The 26,761-nt window shown below is 41.9% G+C and overlaps 1 protein-coding gene and 3 long non-coding RNA genes across 53 annotated transcripts in view; 2 read left to right on the top strand and 2 right to left on the bottom strand.

Moving 5' to 3' along the window:
* Positions 1 to 26,761, top strand: part of ABLIM1 (actin binding LIM protein 1) — a 338,773-nt gene that overhangs the window by 178,368 nt on the left and 133,644 nt on the right. For all 50 annotated transcript variants that reach the window (XR_014826278.1, XR_014826285.1, XR_014826292.1 and 47 more), the window contains one exon: positions 24,111 to 24,294. Coding sequence is in view for 1 of the 50 variants with exons in the window: in XM_021073348.2 (XP_020929007.1) it covers positions 24,111 to 24,294 (184 nt within the window). In the remaining 49 variants the exon portion in view is untranslated. The remainder of the gene's footprint in view (positions 1 to 24,110; positions 24,295 to 26,761) is intronic.
* Positions 1 to 26,761, bottom strand: part of LOC146397069 (uncharacterized) — a 128,990-nt gene that overhangs the window by 99,814 nt on the left and 2,415 nt on the right. The window lies entirely within an intron of this gene.
* On the top strand, positions 1,997 to 7,677 carry LOC146397071 (uncharacterized). Its single transcript, XR_014826346.1, has 2 exons — positions 1,997 to 2,598; positions 5,328 to 7,677. It is a non-coding gene; the product is annotated as an uncharacterized LOC146397071 (long non-coding RNA).
* LOC146397070 (uncharacterized) lies at positions 4,995 to 25,953 on the bottom strand. Its single transcript, XR_014826343.1, has 3 exons — positions 25,710 to 25,953; positions 6,926 to 9,675; positions 4,995 to 6,319 (listed from the first exon to the last, which is right to left on the bottom strand). It is a non-coding gene; the product is annotated as an uncharacterized LOC146397070 (long non-coding RNA).

Genomic DNA, 26,761 nt, shown 5'->3' with positions numbered 1-26,761 from the left:
AGATATTGTATGATTTGACTTATATATAGAATATAAAAAAACAAAACAAATGAGCAAAAAACAAAACAGCGTCATAGATACAGAGGACAACAGGTGGATGACAGAGGGAGGGAGAAGCAGGTGGAGAAACAGGTGAGGGAGATTAAGAAGGGCAACCTTCTAGCTGCAAGATAAAGGAATCACCGATATGAAAGGTACGGTGTGGGGAGTATAGCCAGTAATTTTGCAGTATCTTTGGGTGGTGACAGATAGTAAATAGACGTATTGTGGTGATCGTTTTGAAACCTACAGAAATGTTGAATCACTGTGTTGTATACCAGGAACTAACATAGTGTTGTAGTCAGTTCTACTTGGAAAACAAACACAGAAACTCATAGAAAGAGAGATCAGAGTTGTGGTTCCCAGAGACAGGGGTTGGTGGGAGGAGAAATTGGATGAAGGCAGTCAAAAAGTGCAAACTCCCAGGAGTTCCCATTGTGGTGCAGCAAAAACAAATCTGATTAGTATCCATGAGGATGCAGATTCGATCTCTGGCCTCACTCATTGGGTCAGGGATCCAGTGTTGCCATGAGCTTTGGTGTAGGTCACAGATGTGGCTTGGATCTGGTGTTGCTGTGGCTGTGGTGTAGGCCAGCAGCTTAGGAACTTCCATATGCCCAGGGTGCGGCCCTAAAAGGCCAACTCCTAGATATAAGATAAAAGTACCAGGAATGTAATATATGACATGATAAATATGATTAGCACTATTATTTGTTACATATGAAAATTGGTAAGAGAGTAAATCCTAAGGGTTCTCATTACAAGGGAAAATTATTTTCTATTTTTTAAATTCTGCATCTCTTTGAGCTGATGAGTGTTCACTAAACTTGCAGTAATCATCTCGTGATGGTATGTAAGTCAAATCCTCACGCTGTACAATTTAAACTTACTTGGTGCTGTATGTCAATTGTATTTCTTTTTTTTGTCTTTTGTCTTTTTAGGGCTGCACCCGCGGCATATGGAGGTTCCCAGGCTAGGGGGTCTAATTGGAGCTGTAGCCGCCGGCCTACCCCACAGCCATAGAAACGCCAGATCTGAGCAACGCCAGATCTGAGCCTCGTCTGTGACCTACACCACAGCTCATGGCAATGCCGGATCCTTAACCCACTGAGCAAGGCCAGGGATTGAACCTGCAACCTCGTGGTTCCTAGTCGGATTCGTTGCTCCAGGACAAGAACTCCTCAATTATATTTCAATAAAACTGGAAGGAAAAACAAAATAGGATAGAAACATCATGGTCAGATCATGTGCTAATCTCCCAGGATGAAGGATTTTGGGTGGAGAGCATTTGCTAAAATAAGCCTGGGCTTTTGGTCCAGAGCTGGCTGCGTGCAGAAGGAGGAGCATTTAGCTCTGATTGTCAAGGTTCTGTCATTTCCAGGTCAGCCAGAGTTTCCCTTTCTAATTCTTTCCCCCTCTCCCACCCAACTCTCCTTCACACATATACCGTGGTGCCAAAGCCTTAACAATTCTTGAATGGGACCAGAGGTTGCTCTCCACTATTAGAAAGAAAGTCCTAAAATGCAAACACCTGTGGAAATAAAAGGCCGCAATGAACTCTTTTACTACGAATGGATTTGGAAGGAGGAGGGAGAAAGAGGACCCTGAACATTTGATGTGAGAGCGAGACAAGTGCGAAGCTGGGGAAGAGTTGCAGTGGAGGAATTAGAGTTCGTGGCACAAAGCTTAAATCAATAAGCAGTCCACGACTTCACAGGTTTAGCTGTAACAGGGTCAGGATTGGGGAGCAGGAATTTTGTTGGTGAACCTGTATCACTTCTTGAAATGTCTGACATCTTGGAATCTGATGTATCCAATCAGGAAATGTTAAAGGAACACCTACGCCCTGCAAGATATTGTGCTAAATGCTGAGAACAGAAGGAGCACACCATGTTTGTGCGTCAGAACTCTTGGGGTATTTGAAGATTTTATGGTACTGAGTAATAAATACCATAATGTATGGTACAGAGTAATAAGTACCATCATGTATGGTACTGAGTACTAAGTGCTGTGATGGAGAGAAATAGAGGATACACACTGGAGGCAGGGAGATAGATCCATGAGGAGGGGATACAATGGCGGTCCAGGTAGAAATAATGTCAGGTAGCACCAGGTGGGACAGAGACTTGGGGACAGATTCCGGAGACATTTTAAGTTAAGGTTGCTAGGATGTTATGACCGATTGTATGTAAGGAATGAAGAGGGATTCAGGTTTCTAGTTGGACCACCTGCCTGGATGGACAGAGGGTTGCCACCAACTAAGGAAATACTGGAGCACTGGGTAGGAGAGAGCTGGGGAGAGAGTTCAGTTTGGGATACACTGAGGCTGAGCACACGTGGCACCTCCAGAGTCTAGGTGGCTGAGCACTCAAGAGATACCAGTCTGTGTTGGGGAGAAGGATTTGTGTTTGGCATCCAGGTAATGGCCGAAGCTTTAGGATTGTGGGTGGAATTTCCCTGGGTAAGGGCAAAAGGCAGGAACCACGTAATCACAACGCCAGCCTCTGAAGGAAGCAGAAGCTCATTTCCATTTGTAACCTTGGAAAGTGTACTCGTCCGGTAATGAGTTGGGGAAAGTGGCTTAATTAGTGGGTGGATTCTATAATTAAAAGAAAAGGAGATTCCCCAAAGCTTCTGCTGTTCTTTATAATAACCCGATGGGACTAAAATATGGCTGCAGGGTTCTGGATGGAGCTATGATTTTTTTTTCTTTTATTCTTTATCTTCAGTACTCACTAGCTTTGTTTTGCATCCTTGCCACTAACGTAAAAGAGGTTTTAGCAGCAATCAACGCACTAATTTAAACGAGGTGGGTTTTTTTTGAATGCTATCCATTCATTTTGATGTCGTTCCAGTGATGTGATCATTTTTTGATGTGTCATCTTGTCAGCCTCATGATTGTACTACATGCTCCATCAGAGAATAAGAAATCTATTTAAACAGTGTAAATGTAATACTTCATAATTGTATATTTAATTATGAGTTAATTATATATAGTTCATCATATTGATATGTTATAGTGTTCATTATCATTGTTATTGTCTGTCTTGAGGTTTTTTTCAGGATAATGCCATTTTTCTACCATAAAATTCTAGAACATTTAGGAAAGACCAGGGACCAGAGAATTAAAAAGGGTGATCTGGCCGCATGTTCTGTTTTCATTGAGCCTTTCCTGGACTATTCCATATAAGATTTCACCTGCTCCCTATGTCACATCTCTCTCTGCTGTATCTTTTTTCCTTACCACTTATCATTATTTAATATTCCATATTTGTTTATCTTCACCCCCTTCTAGAGAGTAAGCTACCCTTGAGGGCAGAGCTTTTTGCCTGTTTTGTTTACTGCAGTGTCCCTGGTGCCTAGAACAATGCCCAGCATCTCTTTCTTTGGAACTTGAATATTTGTACACGTTTCTCATGGCATAGGTAGTCAACAAGATTCATCGAACGCTTACAATGATATATGTTCTCCAGTGCTTACTAGACAGCAGTGTTATCTTTGGCGAAGAAAGAGTGTAAGTATAGCTATCTGTCATTGATTACAGAGCTACTCGTCTGCCCAGCACATGGAAGAGGTAAGAGAATTTGTGCTGAAGGCTGCTGTCAGGCAGCTCTTGGATGAGATGTTTCTGCCGTTTAGTCCTTCATGCTGTCTTAGACCCTTAGCTTTCCCTTAATCCACTGGATGTAACCCACTGCATGTGGGTTATTTCTGGGCTCAAGTGGAGACTGATAAAACCCTAGTAAAATGGAAGCAGTTTCTTATATTCCCTCGGGGCTGAGCTCAGGCTTTAAATACCTATTTAGAGAATCTGACTCATTTGGGAACTGGTTCAAGAAAATAAGTCTGATACAAAACGCTCCCTCCTCACAGCAAATGAGAAACCACTTTCGTGCCATCTTTTGTTGATAAAAAGATAATCCTATATAGTTTATCTTTTGAATTTTGCACCACCACTTTAAAGTGTTACCTAGTCAAATAAATATAATTTAGATTTTTTTTAATAGTTAAGGTTTTGAATTCTAAAGTAAAATAGGATAAGGGCTCCTAAATTCTCCAAAATATACTGCTTAACAATTTTGACTCTTGTTGGGAGGCAAAATGTTGACTCTTGTCGGGTGTTAAAATCCATGGGTCTCTTGGGAGCATAGGTGCTGGTAGCTTTTTGTCCTGAATTATCTTTTCAAGGACATTTGTACAGGAACAAACTTGGAAGATAGAGCTAGAGTTTCCCTGTGGCATAGAGGACAGATTTGTCTGCTGTCTAGTATTGTAAAGATAATGTCTTTGCCTCTGGAACAAAAATTGGGTAGATTTGCTTGCAGCTTATCACAAAAGACTGGGGCTTCCTAAGCTCAGGGTGACTCAAACCCACTGCACATGCGGCCTCCTGATGACCTGCTTCTCTTGCTTTTGGGGGACGTGGGGGTCGTGGGGAACCAGTAATAAACATGAAACTCGTCACCTGCTGTGGTCATGAAGTGCTTTGCTTTTGACCCAGGAGTTCCATGTCTTCTGCCAGCATCCCTGAAACCAAGATGGGCTAACGTAGCTTGTTGGTAAAATCTCAAGTTCTTTATAGTTCTTGACAACTCTCAGTTCATGTCCATGAGAGCTCATTTTTTGAGAATGGGCGTGCTGAAGTTCAGCCGATCAAGGAAGAACGCATTTTCTGAGGAAAAGATTGCAACAGCCAAGTTTTGGGGAGTGTTCCTATCATAGAAGAGGGAGGAGGATGGAAATATTCCTCAAGCATTTCTTTCTTTTCTTTCCTTCCTTCCTTCTTTCCTTCCTTCCTTCCTTCCTTCTTTCTTTCTTTCTTTCTTTCTTTCTTTCTTTCTTTCTTTCTTTCTTTCCTTCCTTCCTTCCTTCCTTCCTTCCTTCCTTCCTTCCTTCCTTCTTTCTTTTTTTCTTTGTCTGTTTGCCTTTTCTAGGGCTCCCACAGCATATGGAGGTTCCCAGGCTAGGGGTCAGATCAGAGCTGTAGCTGCCGGCCTACGCCACAGCCACAGCAATGAGGGATCCGAGCCACGTCTGCAACCTACACCACAGCTCACAGCAACGCCGGATCCTCAACCCACTGAGCAAGGCCAGGAATCGAACCCACAACCTCATGGTTCCTAGTCAGATTTGTTAACCACTGCGCCATGAAGGGAACTCCTCAAGTATTTCTAAAGCAAGCAGTGAACCAGCCCTGTCACTGGTTCTTTTCACCTCCTGAGCCTGAACCCCAGAGCACCTCATGCTCAGACCTCATCTCTTGTCCACTTTCTAGTGGCCTCATCCAGTCTCATGGTTTAAGAACCATTTGTGCCCTGACTGTTGCCAACTCTAAACCTCTCCCCTGCAATCCAGACGTGAATCTTCAAAGGCCTTGGTATCTCCAGCAAGCCTCCCAAACCTAACTCCTGGTTACTAGCGCCACCCTCGCCCCCAGCCTTCTCCAGTCTTTGAATTTCAGAAGTTGTCCAGACCTTTCTCCTCATTGCTCAGGCTGAAAACCTGACTCCTCATTCTTTCTTTCTTATTTGTTTGTTTATTTAGTCTTTTTAGGGCCACACTCGTGGTACATGGAGGTTCCCAGGCTAGGGGTTGAATTGGAGCTACAGCTGCTGCCCTACACCACAGTCACATCAGATCCGAGCCGTGGCTGCGATCTACACCACAGCTCATGGCAACACCACATCCTCAATGCACTGAGCGAGGCCAGGGATCGAACCCACATCCTCGTAGATACTAGTCAGGTTTGTTACTGCTGAGCCACGATGGGAACTCCTGACTCCTCATTCTTGATGCCTCTTTTTCTCTCACATGATGCAGGTATTCTACCAACAAACCCCTTTGGCCCTATCTTCAGAATTTACACAAAACCTGACCATTTACTGTCTCCCAAAGATATTGATCCTGCTCTGAGCCAACATCATCCCTTGCCAGGATTAATAATGGTGTCAGGTCCCCCAACATCTGCCCTTTCCCCCTCGTTGCAGATTATTCTCAATGCAGTAGCTAAGGTGATCCTGAAAAATCCTTAAAAATAAAGCCAGTTCCTGCCGCCTTTTCACGGAGCTCCCTCCTCTTTCAGAATGAAATCCACAGAGCTTAATCTGCCCTTGAGCCCACCCACTCCCCCTTACAACTGGTACTCCCTGTCCTCAGGTCCTACTATTTTCTTTTCAGCTCACTCTGCTGAGCTCGCCTGGCCTGCTTGATTGTTTTTAAACAAACCAAGCACTGAGCAGCCTCAGGACCTTTGCACTTACTGTTCCTTTTGCTTGACAAGCTTTTTTTTTTGTTTTGTTTGTTTTTGTTTTTTTTTTTGTTTTTGTTTTTGTTTTCCCACTGTACAGCAAGGGGGTCAGTTTATCCTTACGTGTATACATTACAATTACATTTTTCCCCCACCCTTTCTTCTGTTGCAGCATGAGTATCTAGACAAAGTTCTCAATGCTATTCAGCAGGATCTCCTTGTAAATCTATTCTAAGTTGTGTCTGATAAGCCCAAGCTCCCAATCCCTCCCACTCCCTCCCCCTCCCATCAGGCAACCACAAGTCTCTTCTCCAAGTCCATGATTTTCTTTTCTGAGGAGATGTTCATTTGTGCTGGATATTAGATTCCAGTTATAAGTGATATCATATGGTATTTGTCTTTGTCTTTCTGGCTCATTTCACTCAGGATGAGAGTCTCTAGTTCCATCCATGTTGCTGCAAATGGCATTATGTCATTCTTTTTTATGGCTGAGTAGTATTCCCTTGTGTATATATACCACATCTTCCGAATCCAGTCATCTGTCGATGGACATTTGGATTGTTTCCATGTCCTGGCTATGGTGAATAGTGCTGCAATGAACATGCGGGTGCATGTGTCTCTTTTAAGTAGTTTTTTGACAAGCTTTTTATCCAGATTAAAAAGTATCTAGTGCCCTCTCTCACTTCCTTTGGGTTTCTTCTCAAATGTCACTCATCAATGAGATCATCTTTGACACCATCTGACATGTATAGATATGTGTCTGTGTATCTGTGTGTGTTTACATATATATGTATTTATGTGTGATTTGTGTTAGGCTTGTTTGTTGCCTGTCTCCCTCTGCTGGAATGTAGGCAGCAACAGGGTTTTCACAGCAGCCCTTCCTGCCTTACATTAGGCACTCAATAATATTTGTGGAGTGAATGAATGAATGAATGAAGTGTTTACCATTGATTGGTACTAATTACACATTATTATTTCCAAATTATTAAATCCAGGTCACCCGGGCTTGATTGCAATCAATGTCTTTTTAAGTGTGGGAAGGAGAAAATTATTTTTGTGGTTCCCAGACACAGCATTTCTCATCCAGGGGAAAAAATATTCTCTCCTCAATCCTTTTCTCAATCCTTCTAATTTCATGAAGCAGGAGATCTTTACAACAAAGAGGGAACAGCTGTCGGGCCCAAGGCCTTGATCAGGCAATGATATCAAGGTTCAAATGGAATTACGTTATTAAATTATTTATTTCTACAGATACTTTCTGTAGAGGGAAAGGGGCCCTGGAAGCTTTGATTTATGGTAGTGATAGACTTGCCTTTTAAAATAATTTTACTTAATAAAAGTGAGCTGACTTTTTTTAAGGCATTAGGGAAACAGAATAGATTAATCAAAAATGAGGGCGAAAAAATAGTGAAGTGGAGTTTCCTGAGTTGTGGCTTAGTGAGTTAAGAACCCAGCATAGTATCCATGAGGACACAGGTTCAATCCCCGGTCTCACTCAGTGGGTTAAGGATCCAGTGTTGCCACAGCTGCGGCACAGGCCACAGATGTGGCTTGGATCCCATGTTGCCATGGCTGTAGCGTAGGCCTGCAGCTGCAGCTCTGATTCATCCCCTGGCCTGGAAGCTTCCATATGCCATAGATGCAGCCCTAAAAAGAAAAAAATATATATATATAGTGAAGGTGGTACGTGAGGGAAAGCTGGAAAAACACTGACTCTGACAGGAGGCTTGGATTTGCATCTGAAGTGATGAGGCAGTTTTCAGTGTGGTCTTAGGACTCAAATGTTACACCGTCTTATAATCATGACATCTACTGAAAAGAAGAACAACAGCCCTTACGTAAATGTAGTCAAACTTTTAAACCGTTACCGTGAGATTTGTCTCCCACTAGTTAGATTGAATTAGTGAATCTGGATTGCAATTGGAAAAGTATCTTATAGGAACTGACTCTACTTTGGTCATTTTTATTTTGTATTTAATCTGAGAAGGGATTTGATGGTGTCTAAAGAGGTATTATCCACCGAGTGACAGCTGGATGGCAAAGGTCGGGTGCCTTTTCATGTTCTTCCTTGGTTGATAAGATCAATTGACAAATGCGATAAGCACCCTAAAACCTTCTTATCCACATTAAACCCAAGCAGAAAGAATTGAGTTACCTTTGTCTGTGATGGAAGCAGCATTTGTGGGGTAACTTCACATATCTTGCTGCGATTCAAATGAATATTTCCTTAGCCTTTCTCTATAGGTCACCCCATGTCCCATCACATAGCTCTGCAGCGCCATTGAGTGGGTCCTACTTCCTCTCCAGGAAGGAGTATTTACAGTGTACCTAAGAGCCAGCGACAGCCTTTCTGCTCTGCCTGGCAGCTTCTAAAACTCTGAATTTCCCGTTATTTATTGAATCTTTAGTAAGAAGCAAAAACCTCAAAAGATATGATGTGCTGGAAGATATGAATATGGTATGAAAGATACCTGGAGAGGCATTAAACTATTGAGGGCAGAGTTTTAAAAGCGAGGTCCAAGGAGCTTCTACCCCGGAGTAACCCTGATGCTGGTTGATGGTGCAGATTCCTGGTCTCACCCCAGGTTCCCTGATCACCATCTCAGTGGTCAAGGTCTCCCTTTCCAACCAGCTCTCTAAGTATCAAGCCCACCATATGTGAGAACCGCTGCTTTGTTGGACATGGGCTTTGAATTGATGGTGATTTAATGGGGCGGGGGATTTGGGTGGAGGTAATATTAATAGTCTCTTCAGAACCATTCGGATAAGGATTTTCCATCATGGCCCTTCATGGCCTGTGAAATTCCCAGGACTTGGGCTTTTCTTTAGAACAACCTCATTAAATATGTAATGTAAGTACAAAATGTTTCAGCTAAAAAATAGATATAAAAATTTATGGTCTAAACATACCTGACTAGTAATATGGAGATGGAAAAAGTCCTGGTATCGAGATATGTCCTATGAAATGCTGAATGGGGAAAAAGAAGCAAGGGATAGAACTCCCGCTTATTCAAGTTATCTGCTGGAGACTGAAGTCAGTGACCATCAGTGATGAAAACCCTAGCGAATCTATAAGGTAAAAATTCTGAGGATGAATTACCATTTATGCAACAACCTTTTTTTTTTTTTCAAGAATGCTCAATCAGGTTATATATATATATATATATGTCAGACATGATCTCTGCCTTCATAGAGTCATGCCATAGACTGAATGTTTGTGTTCTCCCCAAATTCATATGTTAAAACCCAATCCCCAATGGTGTTAGGGAAATGCGGCCTCTGGGAGGTGATTAGGTCATGAGGGTAGAGCCCAAATGAATGGAATTAGTGCCCTTATAAGAAAGAGACCCCCGGAGTTCCTGTAGTGGCTCAGAGGTTAACGAATCCGACTAGGGACCATGGGGTTGTGGGTTCAATCCCTGGCCTTGCTCAGTGGGTCAAGGATCCGGCATTGCCGTGAGCTGTGGTGTGAGTTGCAGACATGGCTCTGATCCTGAGTTGCTGTGGCTCTGGCATAGGCCGGTGGCTATAGCTCCGATTCAACCCCAGCCTGGGAACCTCCACATGCCGCAGGAACAGCCCAAGAAATGGCAGAAAGACCAAAAAGAAAAAAAAAAAAAAAAAAGAAAGAGACCCCCAGAGTTCTTTCACCCCTTCTACCACATGAGGGCCCAGCGAGAAGACCGCTCTCTGAACCAAGAAGAGGGCTCTCACCAGCTGGCAATTTGATCTTGGACTTCAGTCTCCAGAACTGTGAAAAATAAATTTCTGTTGTTTATAAGCCAGCCAGTTTGTGGTATTTTGTTATAGCAGCCTGAATGGACTAAGACAGGATATTCAACAGACATTGAAATAATCGTAAAATTACGAGTTACCCACTGTGATTGGTGCAATAAAAGGGAAAAAAAATCTGCCTGAGCAACAGTATGGTGGAGAGATGGGCAGGTGGCCAAGAAAGGCTTCTCTACCCCACCCCAACCTCTCTGGAAAGAGACGTTAAGGCTGACATGTAAAGGATGAGAATACAAGAGCCACTTAATTTCTCCTTGGAGCAAAAGTCAACTAAATGGACATCATTATTCCAAAGAGCAAATCTGCATTCTTTTTCTTACTGAAAGTCACTTAATTTTTGCATAAATCAGCCTGGGAATATTGACACCTTCACATGTTTACCATGGGAAATGTTTCTAAAGCATCTCTCTCTCTCCAGTCACTGTGCTAGGCTCCATATACCATGGTGCCTCCCCCTGAAGAGCATGTGGTCTGGTGGCAAGAAGTGTGCTTGCTGGCAGAGCCACGGTTGGTAGGACAGGGCGGGTGAGTGGTCCAGAGTGCAGGTGCCACAAGTCAGAGGCTGCAAAGATCACCTAGAGCTGAATGGTCCAGGGATATTGCCAAGAGGGGGCAAGATATGATAAGGCACGAATGCTCCAGAAAACAGAATAACCTTCCCAGGACTGGAAAGGAGGAGCATGCTACTTGTGATCAGGGGTAGGGGCTGCCTTGTTCAAGGAAGAGGGTGGTGAAGACAGTGGTATGGCTGGAGTTGACCCTGGCCTTCATCTGGGCAAGCAGCTTTCTTGCCAAAAATGAATGGGACCACAACGTTCCTATTGTCATTTGAAAGATGACATTTTAAACATTAATTAGAGTAACGTCATTCCTTTTCAAAAATGGAACTAGTGTTATATATGATTTATAGCCATATAGTTTTAAAAAGACTTCTGAACGTTGGATGTCTGTGGAAATTTTAAAAAATCAGGTCATGGGAGCTCTTCTCTCGAGATAGCATTGGCAGAAATCCTATACAGAATCATGTTTTAATAGAGACGCTGGCCACTTAGCAATGTGAGTTTTAACTATGTGCTAGATGGTATGGAAAATGCTACCTTTTGATGGCTTTTAAAGACCCCTTGGCATCTACAATGTTCAATCCATCAAGATAGCCAATGAACATCAAAGTATTTTTAGAGTGTTTTTTTTTCCAAACTAATATAAATGCAGATTACAACGTCTATAGTGGATTGCAATGTATTTTTTAAGCATTAGTTTTTAAAGATTGGGTTCTGTGATGGGCTTGGGATAAATAACCCATCTCCAATAGCACTTTCCATTTTTGCCATGTTAGAGTTTATAAGATGTTTATCAGATCAGGATCATTTTAGGTCAAATATGTGTATTTATAAAATGCAAGGATTTTTATGGAGTAACGTGGATAAAAATTGAGGGGGTCGGGGTTGAATATAAAGATTAAGGGTTTTCTATGTTCGGATAGTTTTTTAAAAATTGTACTTATCTAATTTATATGCTATAAGAACTAACTCTTTTGTTTATATCTCCTTTTCAAAATGGAGTTTGGAAGCAGTCAAATGGTAAATTTGATGCTCTTTTTGTTGCGGTGTAATCTCTGTGATTTGGCTTAGATGTATGGTCAAGAAAGTAACATTATCACATTGTCCTTAAGGATAAGTTCACTTGCTAACTTGAGTGGAAAGGCCATTTATTCTATGGTACATATTTTCTCACTGTAGATATAGTACGGGAGCCTGTTCTCACTTATCTCCTCTGTAGTAATAGCTATAAGCTTTGTCTGACCCATAGCTCTTCGTACACATAAAGCAATCTTTCCCCCAGTTTGTCCTTTAGGTGGAAAAGAGCTAATTATTGACTTCCTTAAAATAACCCACTGGACACTCAAAGGCCATTATTACCCAACCTCTTTTTCTTTGGCCTAATCCCAATTCCGTCTACTTCTTTTTTTCTTAAGTGTTCTGTCCCAGCCCTTTAATTTCTCCTGTTGCCACCCTATGATCCCATTCTGGTTTCTTCTCCTTCCCATAAATCATGGAGCACTGAACCAGTCACAGTCTTATTCTCTGTCATCAGGGCCTCCTGGGCATTGTTGAACACAAAACAGAGCCTCGTCTAACCCTACACATGGTACATGTGAATGGAAACGGGTCTCTTGGGTGGTTGAGGTGCAGTCAATTTCAGTTGCAAAGGAAGTTCAGAGTCTTACAAGATCTGAGAAGTTGAAAGAGAGTGTGGAGTTACTACCTTGGCACCACTGTCTTGATGCCAATTAGGTACTTTCAGAAGCAAAGACAGGATTACCGGCTCTTTATGTGGTGCCAGAGGAACTTGGCTCCACCCACACTGTCCAGACACCAGCCTGGTTGAAAGCAGTATGAAATAGGAGGAAAGGGGCAATAGGCTTCCCTCTCTCTAAGTGTCATCAAAGATATAAAATAGCATAAGATGCAGATCTTGCCTTCAATAAGCTTACGGTGGAGATAAAGAGAAGATTACAGTCGCGGAATAAGAGACAAGACAACATCTACCAAGAGTCAAATGTCAGCAATGGTTCTGAGCCTGGAGGAAGCAGAGCCGGAGGGGACTGGAGGAGGCAAGCAGCTGCTTCATGAGGTGGAACCTGAGTGGGGTCAGGGAGGCCGGTTGCAGTTGGGCTGGGCCTCAGCAGGAGGTGAGAGGAGGCGGTGGTAGGGTCAGTTTGTCTAGGGTAAAGGACTGGTGATTAGGAAGAGTCAGATAAATGTTTGGTAGGTGCCAGGGCCTTTGATGAAAGGTCAAAGTGTTTGCAGAGTAAAGCAGGTTTGTTTTTTTGCTTTTTTTTCCCATATTAATTTGGAGAAGGTGTGCAAGATAAATTGGGCGGGAGAAACCACAGAGAAGAAGCCCATTAATAGGGTTAATAGACCCTGTGCTAAGTGTGTTCTGGGGTTGCTGGCAACAATGGCGATGCATCTGGGCCTTTATCTTTTTCTGTAGGGTCAGCTTATGGGCATGCATATAACTCACTGTGTCCTTGGTGTCTGGGAGTTCATAAAAGGCAAAGATACATGACCCAGCTATTTCTGGAGACTGAAAAAGGGAAAGGGAGAGGAAAGTACACAGATCTTAAAATTTACCTGTGTGCCCATAACTCAAAAGGGTGACCTAGTTTGAGATTGGCTTACCTGGGTTGAGCAAGGTCCTATTGAGTCTGGACAGCTTTTTATTTCTTGCCTTTGCACATTTTCAGCATTTATGTATGATATTTCCTGATGGTTAAGTAATCTATGCTATCACAGAAGACATTCATACTTGTGCTATGGACCCAAACCAAACCAAAACAGTAACAGTACATTGAGCGAGATAGATTATTCTAAGTGATACCTTTGTTATTTGAACTGGTGTTGAAATAACCAGTTAGTGTCACTTGCACATGACTTTCCACAACAAACATTAAAAACAAATAATATTTTATTGATAAAAGAGGTTCCAAAATGATTCCTTTTCAACCAAGGCTCTTGACTTACTCTTGTAAATTCAAAGTCTGCGTTAATCAACCCTTCGAATGCCTGGGTTTGGGCCTCATTTTGCCCTCTGGTTGGCCTTCTGTCTTCTTTCCCAGAAATGATCATTGATTTTGACGGGCATTTGGAAGTTAATGTGAAAACTATTTAAATTTGTTTTTGAGGCTAGTGGCTTAGTATTGGCTTTCAGGATGATGCATTAGCTAATAGTTATTTTTGGTGGAAGCTGCCCCCTCATATTATTGTTTATGAGTCTCTCTGTTCAGCTATTTTGAGCTCTAGGCTACAGCATATAGTACTTTGAAGCTGCAGTGTATGGTACTTTCAAGCACATTGCCCTGGGTTTCAGATCAAAATCTGATTGTCTGATTCAGTGAGACCCCACCCAGTAAGGGATGGGAATGGGGAGCTTTGGGAAGAGGCTATGTCATGGTCTACCTTTGTAATTTCTATAAAGAAAGGCCTTGAGGGAATGAATAGAATAACATCTGGGATGGAATAAAATTCTTTTAAAATTTATTTGGAGTAGAGGAGAGAGGAAGAGGATGGGAAGTATTTGGTATTCATTGTGCGAGTCTGCCAACAGAGTGTTTGAGGGTCTATACCCTGCAGCTGTCCCACTCCCAGCTCTGGCTCGTGGGAGGAGGAGGGCTGATGCTTGCTCAGGCAGGGAAGAATAGGGTTTTGAACTGCAAAGTAGAAATTCTAGAGACACAGCCCTTCAAAGATACGTAGAAAAGGCAACCTCTTACAGTGCTGATGGGACCGTAAATTGGTTCAGCCACTGTGGAAAACAGTAGAGGGGTTCTTCAAAAAATTAAAAATAGATTTATCCTATGATCCAGAAATCCCACGCCTAGGAAATCCACTCCAGGGGAAAAAAGCACTAATTATAAAAGATACATACTCTCCTAACTTCATTGCAGCCTTATTTACAACAACCAAGATATGGAAGCAACCTACATGCCCATCAATTGATGAATGGAGAAAGAAGATATGAGACACACACACACACACACACACACACACACACACACACACACACACACACACAATGGAATATTACTCAGCCACAAGAATGAAATCTTGCCATTAGGAGCAACATGGGTGGGCCTAGAGGAAGTTATGCTTAGTAAAACAAGCTAGAGAGTGACAAATACTGTATGATTTCACTTATATGTAGAATATATATATATATATATAAACCCCAGGAGTTCCCGTCATGGCTCAGTGGTTAACGAACCTGACCAACATGCATGAGGATGTGGGTATGATCCCTGGCCTCACTCAGTGGGTTAAGGATCTGGTGTTGCCGTGAGAGGTGGTTTGTATGTTGCAAACACACCTCGGATCCTGTGTTGCTGTGGCTCTGGCGTAGACCAGCGGCTATAGCTGCGAATAGACCCCTAGCCTGGGAACCTCCATATGCCGCCAGTGCAGCCCTAAAAGACAAAAAAAAAAAAAAAAGAACAGAACAAAACAGAAACAGAGTCGTAGATACAGAGAACAAACAGGTGGATGCAGGGGGGAGGGGAGGGGAACAGAGAAAAATAGATGAGGGAGATTAAGAGGTATAAATTTCAAGTTGCACAACAAATGAGCCACCAACATGAAATGCACAGTGTGGGAAATAGAGTCAAGAATGACACACTATCTTTGTATGGTGACAGTAATGAGACTTATCGTGGTGATCATCATGAAATGTATCGAAATATCGATCACTATGTTGTGTATCAGGAACTAACATAGTGTCGTAGGTCAATTATACTTCAAACAAATTCATAGAAAAAGAGATCGGATGTGTGGTTACCAGAGGTGGTGGGGGAGGGGGGGATTGGATGAAAGGAGTTCAAAGTTCAAACTACCAGTTTTAAATATGAACAAGGATGTCACGTACAACAGGATAAATATAATTAACACTGCTCTATGTTATAAGTGAAAGTCAAAGACGCAAACTGCAAGATTTCTCATCACAAGGAAAAAAAAATTTCTATTTCTTTATTTTTGCATTTATTTGAGATGATTCATTAAACTTATTGTGGTAATCACTTAATAACATATATAAGTCAAATCATTATACTATGTAGCTTAAACTTATCCCGTGCTGTATGTCAATCATATGTAAATAAAACTGGAAGTGAAAAATTACAGATAGCGGGAAAAAAAAAAAGAGAGGAAAGGAGGAAGGAAGGAGGGAGGGAAAGAAAGAAGCAAACGGTCCTTATTACCAGACATGAGCAGGTGTAACCCAGGTCCAGCCATGCAGGGCTTCCACTCCTCTGGGTCAAGTTCAAAAGGGCTCTTCATGCTTCGTGATGGGCTGATCAGCTGGCAGAGTGCCAGACCAAAAAAACCATCACCTGCTCTAGAAAAGGGAAGAAAGAACCCAGCTAAGGCTCCTAGACCCCGATTAGAATTCTTGTGTCTTGTGTTGCTCGAAACGAAATTGAAAACATTGATCACGTCTGTTTAACATTCTTCCCTCTCCTGCTGGGATGACTTGATTAAAACCCCAACGAGAGCAGCAGAGATGTTCGGTCTCCTGATCTAGAGGAAGAAAACGTCTCTTGTGTTTTACCCCCAAGCGCCCTTTGGGCAGAGTTTTAAGTGTTACCTCTTCTCCTAAATTTTTAGCCAAATGAACTAGTCGACAGATGGAACATCTCTGAAATGAACTTGCTGCACATAAAATGTAACTGCTGTTCTTAGAAAGTTGAAGAAATGGTTGTCACTACAATCCTGTTCATGCCACTAAAATACTATTCTGTTTTCACCCTTATTTGACACCTCCATACTTCCCCCCCCCTCCTGTTCCATGGTATTTTTATAGCACAGGCAGCTCCTGTTAACTTTTTTTTAAAAAATTGAAGAGTTTTAAATGTGCCCTTACTGATTTCACAACTTTTATAGAACGTTGCTTTGATACACATATTCCTACCTCACTAGTTAATGGTATTCATTGGTTTGCAGAGAATGAATTCAAGGACATAACATATCGCTCCTTGTGGCCATGCTTTAGTGACAGCAAAGGGGGCAAGATTCAGGAGGCCTTGAGTGGGACATATTTTAAATTATTGATCATTGAGAAGAAAGCAATTAATCTCTTTCCATAGCAGCTCTGTTTTTTTTTTTTTTTTTTAATGAAAGGAATCTATGCTTTTCCCAGGGCATAGGTTAACTTTCAACTACAGCAAAGACAAATGAGCATTGAATGTTAAAACCTAAATATAACCTACTGAAGTTTGACCTTACTAATTGAGATTGTGTGATCGTTTGGATGGAAAAGTTTTACTTTGTGCACCCAGTTAAAAGTATTTGCTAAGCTGTTAATATAAAACAGACCAAACATTAAAAAAATTTTTTTCAAATGTTCCTTTTAGATACTTTTTGGTTAAAAAGAGCAACTCCTTTGTCAAAGTGTAATTTTCAAAAAGTTAACTACATGATTCTCATACAAATATAAAATGAATATATATCAAAGATCTACTCAACTCATTAATGAGGGAACTTGGAGGAGTAAAGCTGCTTCAAAGGAGAACCAAGGAAATGGGTTTAAAGGCATTCCGGAAAGAATGTCAGTGGAAACAACCCAAATGTCCACCAACAGATGAATGGATTAAGAAGATGTGGTACATTTTCACGGAGGAATAGTACTCAGCCATAAAAAGGAACAAAATAATGCCATTTGCAGCAACATGAATGGAACTAGAGATTCTTATTTTAAGTGAAGTCAGAAAGAGAAAGACAAATATCATATGATATCACTTATATGTGGAATCTAAAATATGGCACAAATGATCCTATCTGCAAAACAGAAACAGATCACAGACATGGAGAGCAGACTTGTGGTTGCCAGAGGCCAGCGGGGAGGGAATGGGATGGATATGGAGTTTGGTAGGTGCAAACTATTATATTTAGAATGGATAAGCAATGAGGTCCTACTCTACAGCACAGGGAGCTATGTCCAATCTCTTGGGTTAGAACATAATAGAAGATAGTATGAAGAGAAAAAAAGAATGTATATATCTATGATTGGGTCACTTTGTTGTATAGCAGAAATTGAAGGAACATTGTAAATCAATTATACTTTAATAACAAATTTTTTTTTAAAAAAGAAAGAATATCAGGATAAGATGCCTGATTAACATGACAGTAAGCCTGGACAGAAATCACCCGAATCTCTGCTGGACAAGAATCTCCAAGTTACCTTGACTTTCAAAGTCTGGGTATTCAATCAGTAGTAAAGAGCTTTTCAAACACAGATCCAGTGCCCTGGGTCATGAGATAATCCTGTGTGACCCGGTAACACTCTGGCATGACCCTGGAGGAACACACTTCTCTCGTTTACCTTGTTTGCAGGTTTTGGATAATTTTTCTTTTCTTTTTTCTTCCTTCCTTCCTTCCTTCCTTCCTTTCTTTCTTTCTCTCTCTCTCTTTTTTTTTTTTTTTTTTTTTTTTTGTGTGTGTGTGTGTGTGTGTTTTTAGGGCCAGACCCAAGGCATATGGAGGTTCCCAGGCTAGGGGTCTAATTGGAACTGTAGCTGCCTGCCTACACCAGAGACCCAGCAATGCCAGATCTGAGCCATGTCTGCGACCTACACCACAGCTCACAGCAACGCCAGATCCTTAACCCAATGAGCAAAGCCAGGGATCGAACCCGCAACCTCAAGGTTCCTAGTCAGATTCGTTAACCACTGTGCCATGATGGGAACTCCAATTTTTCTTAATGTATTATTATTTTTTTAATTTTATTTTTATTTTTTTTTACAGAATAAAATACATATATTTAAACACAATTACATTCACACAGGTTGTTATATCATGGATCTTAAGAAACAGATTAAGTGACTCCCTCTGGAGAAGTGGAATGGAAAATATGCTGAGACAAATAGGAAATTTATTCTATACTTTATCCCATTTTGTATGGCTTTCATCTTTACTATTTAGTATTATCGATTACATTTCAATTTTTCTTTAAAAATTAGCATTATATTAGAATTGTGTATATTATGCAACTAAAATTTATAAAGAAGAAAGCCTTATATACCATTAAACATTTTATATAGCATAATAAAAAGAATAACATAACTGGTAAGAATAACAAAAATAATACAGCCTCTGAAAATAAGTAAAATATGAAATGCATAAATTGGTTAAAAAACAGTGTAGCTATATAAATATGTCCTCACAAGTTGTTACATCTTATTGATTCTTCAGTATAGACATGACACCATTCTAGGTGATGTGATAAACAGGACACTATAGACCTTCCATTGAAGTGAGCTTCTACTTGTAGGAGGCACCAATCGTCAGAAATGGAGAGTACTGTGGTGGTTGCCAGGGGCTGGGGGAGGGAGGGAGAATGGGAAGTTACTGTTTTATGGGTTCAGAGTTTCAGTTTTGCAAAAAGAAACATATTCTGTGGATACGTGGTGGTGATGAGCGCACAAGTGCATGCATGCACGAATGTCATTGAACTGTACACTTAAAAATGCTTCAGATGGCGGACGTTCCTATTATGGCGCAGTGGGAATGAATCCGACTAGTATCTGCGAGGATGTGGGCTCGATCCCTGGCCTCGCTCAGTGTGTTGGCACTCCGGCATTGGTGTGAGTTGTGGCATAGGTTACAGAGGTGGCTTGGATCCCGAGTTTCTGTGGCTGTGCCATTGGTCAGCAGCTGTATATCCTATTTGACCCCAGCCTGGGACCTTCCATATGCTGAGGATATGACCCTAAAAAGAAAAAAAAAAAAAAAAAAAAAGAAGGTTAAGATGGTCAATTTTATATTATGTGTGTTGTGTGTTTTATCAAAGTGATTTTTAAAAGTGAGCTGACGCATAGGTATGTGAAGAAAAATTAATAATAATTGGTTCTGGTGCACAGTTTTAAGGTATTAGCCTGCTGTGGTCCTCTTTGCCTAGCAAAGCAATAAAACTATCTTTTTCTCCCTCACCCCCCCAAAAGTAATAATAATAATAATAATAATTGGTTCTGAGATAACCACTTTAATAACCCTATGTTTGTGTTAACTCGGTTTTCATCGTTCGTAAAAACATGTTGACTTTTTAAAAATGGGATTGTTCAAATTCTTTGTGAAATTTGCTTTTTTAAAAAATATAGCATGGACAGGTGTCTAGGTTATAGATACTGATTTAATCCATTCTTTTTAATATAAATTCCACAGATATTCCATGGATATATGGTAATTTATCCAACTATTGCTCTGCTGATAGAAATCTGAGTTGTTTCCAGGGATTTTTTTTTTCCTGGTACAAACACTGTTGTAATAAAACCGTTTTAGTACAGGAAAGTGATGAATAGAGTGGCAAGAAGGCAGACGAGGGAATGGATCAAAGAAAGGTTTTCTTGGGAAAATGGATGGGAATTTAGTGGCCAGCTGAAAATTGTGTGATGAGAGTGGGAGAATGGATAATGCTGCCATTCTACTGAAAGAGGGAATAGAAGAATAGCAGAAGGTTTTAGAAGAGGCGACAGAGAAGGTGAGAGGATAGGATTTGCTTGGAAAATGCCGAGTACCAGATAGGCATGCTGTGTGTGCCCAGCTTGGGGAAGATGTCACAGATAAAGACACTGGCTTGAGGGGTTCCCATTGTGGCTCAGTGGGTTAGGAACCTGACATAGTGTCCCTGAGTATATGGGTTCGATCCCTGGCCTTGCCCAGTGGGTTAAGGATTCGGCGTTGCCACAAGCTGTGGTATGGGTTGCAGGTGTGGCCCGGATCTGGTGTTGCTGTGGCTGTGGCGTAGGCCAATAGCTGCAGTTCGGATTTGACCCCTAGCCTGGGAACCTCCATATGATGCAGTGCAGCCCTAAAAAAGAAAAAAAAAAAAGAAAAAGAAGAAAAGACATTGACTTGAGAAGCCTTTGCACAAAGTCTTAGTCAAAGCTGTGAGAGTGAATGACCTCTGCTCCCGGGAGGCCTTCTGTTCCAGAGGACAGAGGTAGCCTCCAAGGGAGGCATCTGCGTTGAAGGGTTTGGCCAAGAAGACTGAGAAGCTGCAGTCGGAGGAGGAGGAGGAACAGGCCAGGAAAGTGGGGAGGCAAGAGAGAGAAGAGTCTGAGATTACGCCCCATCTAGTCCGTTCTTAGGAAACGGAATGATATTAAGTTCCCGTAGGTCCGAGCAGAACAGACCCTCTCACTGTCTGCTGTGTGTGCCTTTCCTGACCCCTCCCTATGCGAGTCTGTTTGCAAACGCTGGTTTCTTTGTGTATAAACCAGCAGGAACAGTGGTACAATTTGGCAAGCCAGTTTGGGCCACTGCTTTGAATTTAAGGACTAAGCCACATCAAATTGCAAAGGGACACAGTTTGATTATAATTTGGCATCTCTTAATAATTATGAAATCCTTTTTTTTTTTTTTTTTTTTGTCTTTTTTAGGGCAGTACCAGCAGCATATGAAAGTTCTCAGGCTAGGAGTCTAATTGGAGCTGCAGCTGCTGCCTACACCATAGCCACAGCAACACTGGATCTGAGCCGCATCTTCGACCTACATCACAGCTCATGGAAACGCCGGATTCTTAACCCACTGAGGGAGGCCAGGGTTCGAACCTGTGTCTTCATGGATACTAGTTGGGTTCATTACTGCTGAGCCACAACAGGAGCTCCCCAAATTCCTTTTAAGACTATGTTAGGTTCATATAAATGAAGACTTTATTTTAAAATTTTATTTATTTTTTTATTTTTTTGTCTTTTAGGGCCACACCCTGAGGCATATGGAGGTTCCCAGGCTAGGGGTTGAATCTGAGCTGTAGCCGCTGGCCTACGCCAGAGCCACAGCAAAGCGGGATCCGAGCCGTGTCTGCTGCCTACACTACAGTTCACGGCAATGCCAGATCCTTAACCCACTGAGTGAGACCAGGGATCGAACCCATGTCCTCATGGATGCTAGTCAGGTTCCCTAACTGCTGAGCCACGATGGGAACTCCTATTTTTTTATTAAAGTGTAGTCAGTTCACAATGTAGTACAATTTCTGCTGTACAGCAGAGTGACTCAGTCATATGTATATATATACACATTCTTTTTTATAATATTATTTTCCATCATGGTCTCTCCCAGGAGATTGGGTATAGTACCCTGTGCTCTACAGTAGGACTTTGTTGTCTCTTAAAGCCTTTGTTATTAAAGGAGAGTATGAGTCAATTTCACAAAACCATGTGAATTGGAGGGACTTCGAGGTGCCCTAAGTAAGCAGTCAACACAGAGATTTCTAAAACATTTGGAATTCGCTTTGAAGCTGCCTCAGCAATCTGTATCAGCATAAAGAGTACTCTGTTGCCGCCAGATCTTTATATAAAGGATCCATGAATTTTTAAACCTACCCTAGGTGTTTCAAAGAGAGATTTAAGGGATTACTAGCAGTCCAGATGCATCATTTTGTCACCTTGCGTGGTTTTGAGCCATACCCAAGTTTGGAAGAGCAACAGAGTCATCAGAACGGTTTGATGCCCCTGAGGCAGTGAAATGAGTGGGAATCTGCCAAGTTTGAGGCTGGATTTAATTTCTTTTTTTACTTTTTAGGGCCGCACCCACAGCATATGGAAGTTCCCAGGCTAGGGGTTGAATCGGAGCTGCAGCTGCTGGCCTACACCACAGCCACAGCAATGCAGGATCTGAGCCACATCTGCAACCTACACCACAGCTCACGGTGATGCTGGATCCTTAACCCACTGAGTGAGGCCATGGATCAAACCGAAATCCTCATGGATACTAGTTGGATGCCTTACTGCTAAGCCACAACGGGAACTCTGAGGATGGATTTAATTCAAAAATTGGTTCCTAGTCTTGCATTAGATACCATGGTGAGAGCTTCCTAAAGACAAATCCGAAGAAGTAAAGCTGAGGACTCTTAACCATAAAGTGCTTTGCCCTGTTGTAGGCAAATTAAAAATACAGAGAAAAACATTGAAGAGAAATTTCCAAGCTGTTCTCTGACCCTCAGGACTGTGCTTATTATTGTTGAAGGACTTTGTAGTTAGCATGAGGGTGGTGCATACTTGAATTCCCTAGACCCCCAGGATCCATTAGGTAAGGAAGAAGCAGGTGTGAGGACAGTGGGGGCGCTGGCAGGTTTGGGAGGCAGCAGGTGGTGAACGAGCTGGTTTCCAGGTAATGTGATCACAGCGGTGTTTGTATGGTGGCCATTCTCAGGCACAATGGACTCAGACCATCTTCTTGGCTTACTTGATCATAAATTGCAAAGAGGGAGGTTGTAGCTGTGGAGTGTTGATCTAAACAAAGACAGATGAAGCCACAGTGGAAAGCTTGTTGTGAGTCCTGTCACCTTGAATATCTTTAAGAGCTTGTAATTAGAGACTGCTAACTGAGGGGGGGTGTCAGAGGCAGTCAGAATCACGGTGCTTAACCCTAGTTCATGTAGATGCATTCATGAGTCATGGGAACTTATCAGAGGAACCTTGGACGTGAGCTCATAGGTCCTTGCAAAAGCAATTTAGTGACTGGACTTGCCTCCTCTCTATCCCAGCTGAGTGCCTATTTCAGGAATAATGAAGACCAATCCTGGATCCTTTGCCTAAGGACCTGAATTGTTAGGAGTCCTCCAACCCTGGGACTGGAGAGGCTAAGATTGGAGATTTCCCACTTTGGTATTGCTTCCCAGTGACTTGGCAGTGGAAAATCTTTACTCTCGGGGCTGCCTTTGGCTTTATTTTTGGACAAGTTGCTGAGTCTTGCCCTGGTCCTGTCTGACCATGCAGACCTGGCATCCTAGGACCTGCTTTTCTCATACCATCTCCACAATTCACAGCTGCACAGTTTTGAAAGAGATGCCAAAATCGAGACATTGAAAAGCAGCCTCATTTGCGTGTATGGAGTCCCTGAATAATAGTCTTATCTTGGACGCATTCCCTTTGCTTTTCTCTTTTGCTTGTTCATTTTTATCTCTCTCTGTAATGTATAAATAATGGGCGTATCCTACGGACAGCACAAGGAGAGAAATAAATGTCTGAATTTTTCAGAACTATGGGAAAGTATTTTCAGAGTGTGAAAAAAATAGACACTGGACATTTCAGCTCCTGCTTTTGATAGAGTGGGAATTTATTACTCAGCTCAGTAACAGTTTTGGCCCAAACCAAGCAGTTGTGTGGGCAAGCGGTGGGTACCTTTCCCAAAGAGCAGTGCCAGAGCCAGTTTTGTTCCTATGTGAGACAGCATGAACCAAAAATCTTTCCATCAAAGATTAAATATCGCCACATCTTAGACGTATCACAAAAGCTGTTGAGACCCAGCCAGTGGATTCTGCTTGTGTGAGATATTGCATAGCTCCCAAAGGGAAGGGAATCAAAAGGGGAGGGAGGCAAGAGAGAAGTCCGAGCCCAACAATAAATAGCTCTTTGTGCCAGTCCCCCCCTCCCCGAACCCCAAACCGCTGAGATCATAGAGTAAGTTAGCAGGATGCAGTAGAAGGCAGTGCTGCCCAGCAGCCTTGACAGACCGTGACCAGATGTGAACTTGTCTGTCCACAGTGTGCGGCTGTGACCTGGCCCAGGGGGGCTTCTTCATAAAGAACGGAGAGTATCTGTGCACGCTGGACTACCAGAGGATGTATGGGACACGCTGCCACGGCTGCGGGGAGTTCGTGGAAGGAGAGGTGGTGACCGCCCTGGGCAAGACCTACCATCCCAACTGCTTTGCTTGTACCATCTGCAAGTAAGTGTGGCTCCCCCAACAGAATGGGGCTGGGTTCTGCCGTCCAAGCTTGGAATGTGCGCTTTGGCTCGAGCTGGACTTAGCCTTGACATATTTTTTCTTTTTCTAAAAAAAAAAAAAATGTTTAATTGAAGTATAGTTGATTTACAGGGTGTTAGTTTCAGGCATATAGCGAAGTGATTCAATTATATATACAATATGTATATATTATATATAACATATACTAATCTTTTTCAGATTATTTTCCACTATAGGTTATGACAAGATACTGGGTATAGTTCCCCATGCGATACAGAAGGTCCTTGTCGTTTATCTCTTTTATATGTAGTAGTGTGTGTCTGTTGACCCCAAACTCCTGATTTTTCCCTCCCCCCAGCCTGTCCCCTTTGGGCACCATAAGTTGGTTTTCTATGTTTGTGAGTCTACTTCTGCTTTGTAAATAAGTTCATTTTGTATCAGTTTTTTGGATTCCACATATAAGTGGTATTATATGATATTCGTCTTAAAATACTTTTTCTGATATGCCTTTAAATGTTTTTATTTTCCTCCTGTATTATCAGGCTTAGCCAAAAAGTAATTTCATTGCGAAACTTTCTGTGTGATGTCCCCTACTAAATAATATGACTGATGTTTAAGTGGCTTGAAACCAAGTCTGAAAGCAGCGCTAGGTTTTGAGACATTTTGAGCAATGGCAACATGGAAAGAAATGGCATAAAGACTTGGAAAGATGAGGCTTATTTGGAAATGTCAGTTCTTATGTGTGTGGGTGGGTAAAATAGTCTCATTTGCTGTATAACTAAGGTGAGCAAACTGCCTCATGGGCCAAAATGGACCCAATACCTGTTTTTTGTTTTTTGTTTTTTGTTTTTTTGTCTTTTGTCCTTGCAAGGCCACACCCACAGCATATGAGGTTCCCAGGCTGGGGGTCTAATCAGAGCTGCAGCTGCCATCCTACGCCAGAGCCACAACAACGTCCACTCCAAGCCTCGTCTTCAAGCTACAACAGAGCTCACGTCAACACTGGATGCTTAACCCACTGAGCGAGGCCAGGGATGGAACCCACAACCTCATGGTTCCTAGTCGGATTCATTTCCGCTGTGCCACGACGAGAAGTCCCCAATACTTTTTTTTAAGATAAAGTTTTATGGAACACAGCCATGCCCATCTGTTAACATATTGTCTATGGCTACTTTCAAGTGACAGTGGCAGAGTCGAATAGTTGTGACGGAAACCTTAGGATCCTCAAAGCCTAACAAAAATATTTACAATCTGTTCTTTTGGGGGGAAAGTTGCCAACTACTCCTCTTTAGGCATCTATCATTGACCAAGGTTAAATCTTGACTGCACAAAGCAGCTTGATTAAAATGATCAGTCAGAGGAGTTCCCGTTGTGGCTCAGTGGTTAACGAATCCGACTAGGAACCATGAGGTTGCAGGTTCGATCCCTGACCTTGCTCATTGGGTTAAGGATCCGGCGTTGCGGTGAGCTGGGGTGTAGGTTGCAGATGTGGCTCGGATCCCTTGTTGCTGTGGCTCTGGTATAGGCTGGTGGCTACAGCTCCGATTGGACCCCTAGCCTGGGAACTTCTGTATGCTGTGGGAATGGCCCTAGAAACGGCAAAAAAAAAAAGACCAAAAAAGATAATAAAATAAAATAAAATGATCAGTCAGAGAGAAGAAGGAAACTGTGAAGTGTGAGTGGGGAAGTATGGTGGCTTCACTGCTGTGTTTTGAGCGCTATGCATTATAGCATTTACAATAGGCTTGATTCCTGTAATGAGGAGACTCACAAACCAAGGATCAGCTACTTAACTGACCCATACTAACTGGGCAAACCCATGCCTTTTGGAGTGGTGCTCCATTTTGTTAAAACTTCTTAAAAACTACAGTGCAGAGGAAGTATTTTGTTTTGTTTTTCAGCATTTCCTGTTTCTAAGCTAGAGAAATGTAAATGCTAGAAGGGTAAATTTAATTCTCTATAATTAATTAAAGGTAATACTCATGGATAAATCATAAAAAGATATAGATGAAATATTCATAATAAAATCATTTTAATAACTTTTTGTAGCTCTTAGTCCATTTCTCCATTATATATTTTTAAATAATAATGTTGTTTTGTTTTATTTTTGTTTTTGTTTTTTATAGCCACACCTGTGGCATATGGAGGTTCCCAGGCTAGGGGTCAAATTGGAGCTACAGCTGCCAGCCTACACCACAGCCATAGCAACACAAGATCTGAGCCGCATCTGTGACCTACACCACAGCTCACGGCAATGCCAGATCCTTAACCCACTGAACGAAGCCAGGGATTGAACCTGTGTCCTCATGGATGCTAGTCAGATTTGTTTCCTCTGAGCCACGATGGGAACTCCTAAATCATAATTTTAAAATTCTGGATTAGTGAGCTGCAGTTTTGTTTTGTTTTGTTTCGTTTTTTTTCTTTTCTTTTTTTTTTTTTTTTTTTTTTT

The sequence above is a fragment of the Sus scrofa genome, chromosome 14, assembly GCF_054392235.1.
Source record: "Sus scrofa isolate SSC_HxYL_T2T_F1_AM1 chromosome 14, Sscrofa_HxYL_maternal_Yorkshire_Landrace_v2.0, whole genome shotgun sequence".
NCBI lineage: Eukaryota > Metazoa > Chordata > Mammalia > Artiodactyla > Suidae > Sus > Sus scrofa.
This window is presented reverse-complemented; position numbering and strand designations above follow the sequence as displayed.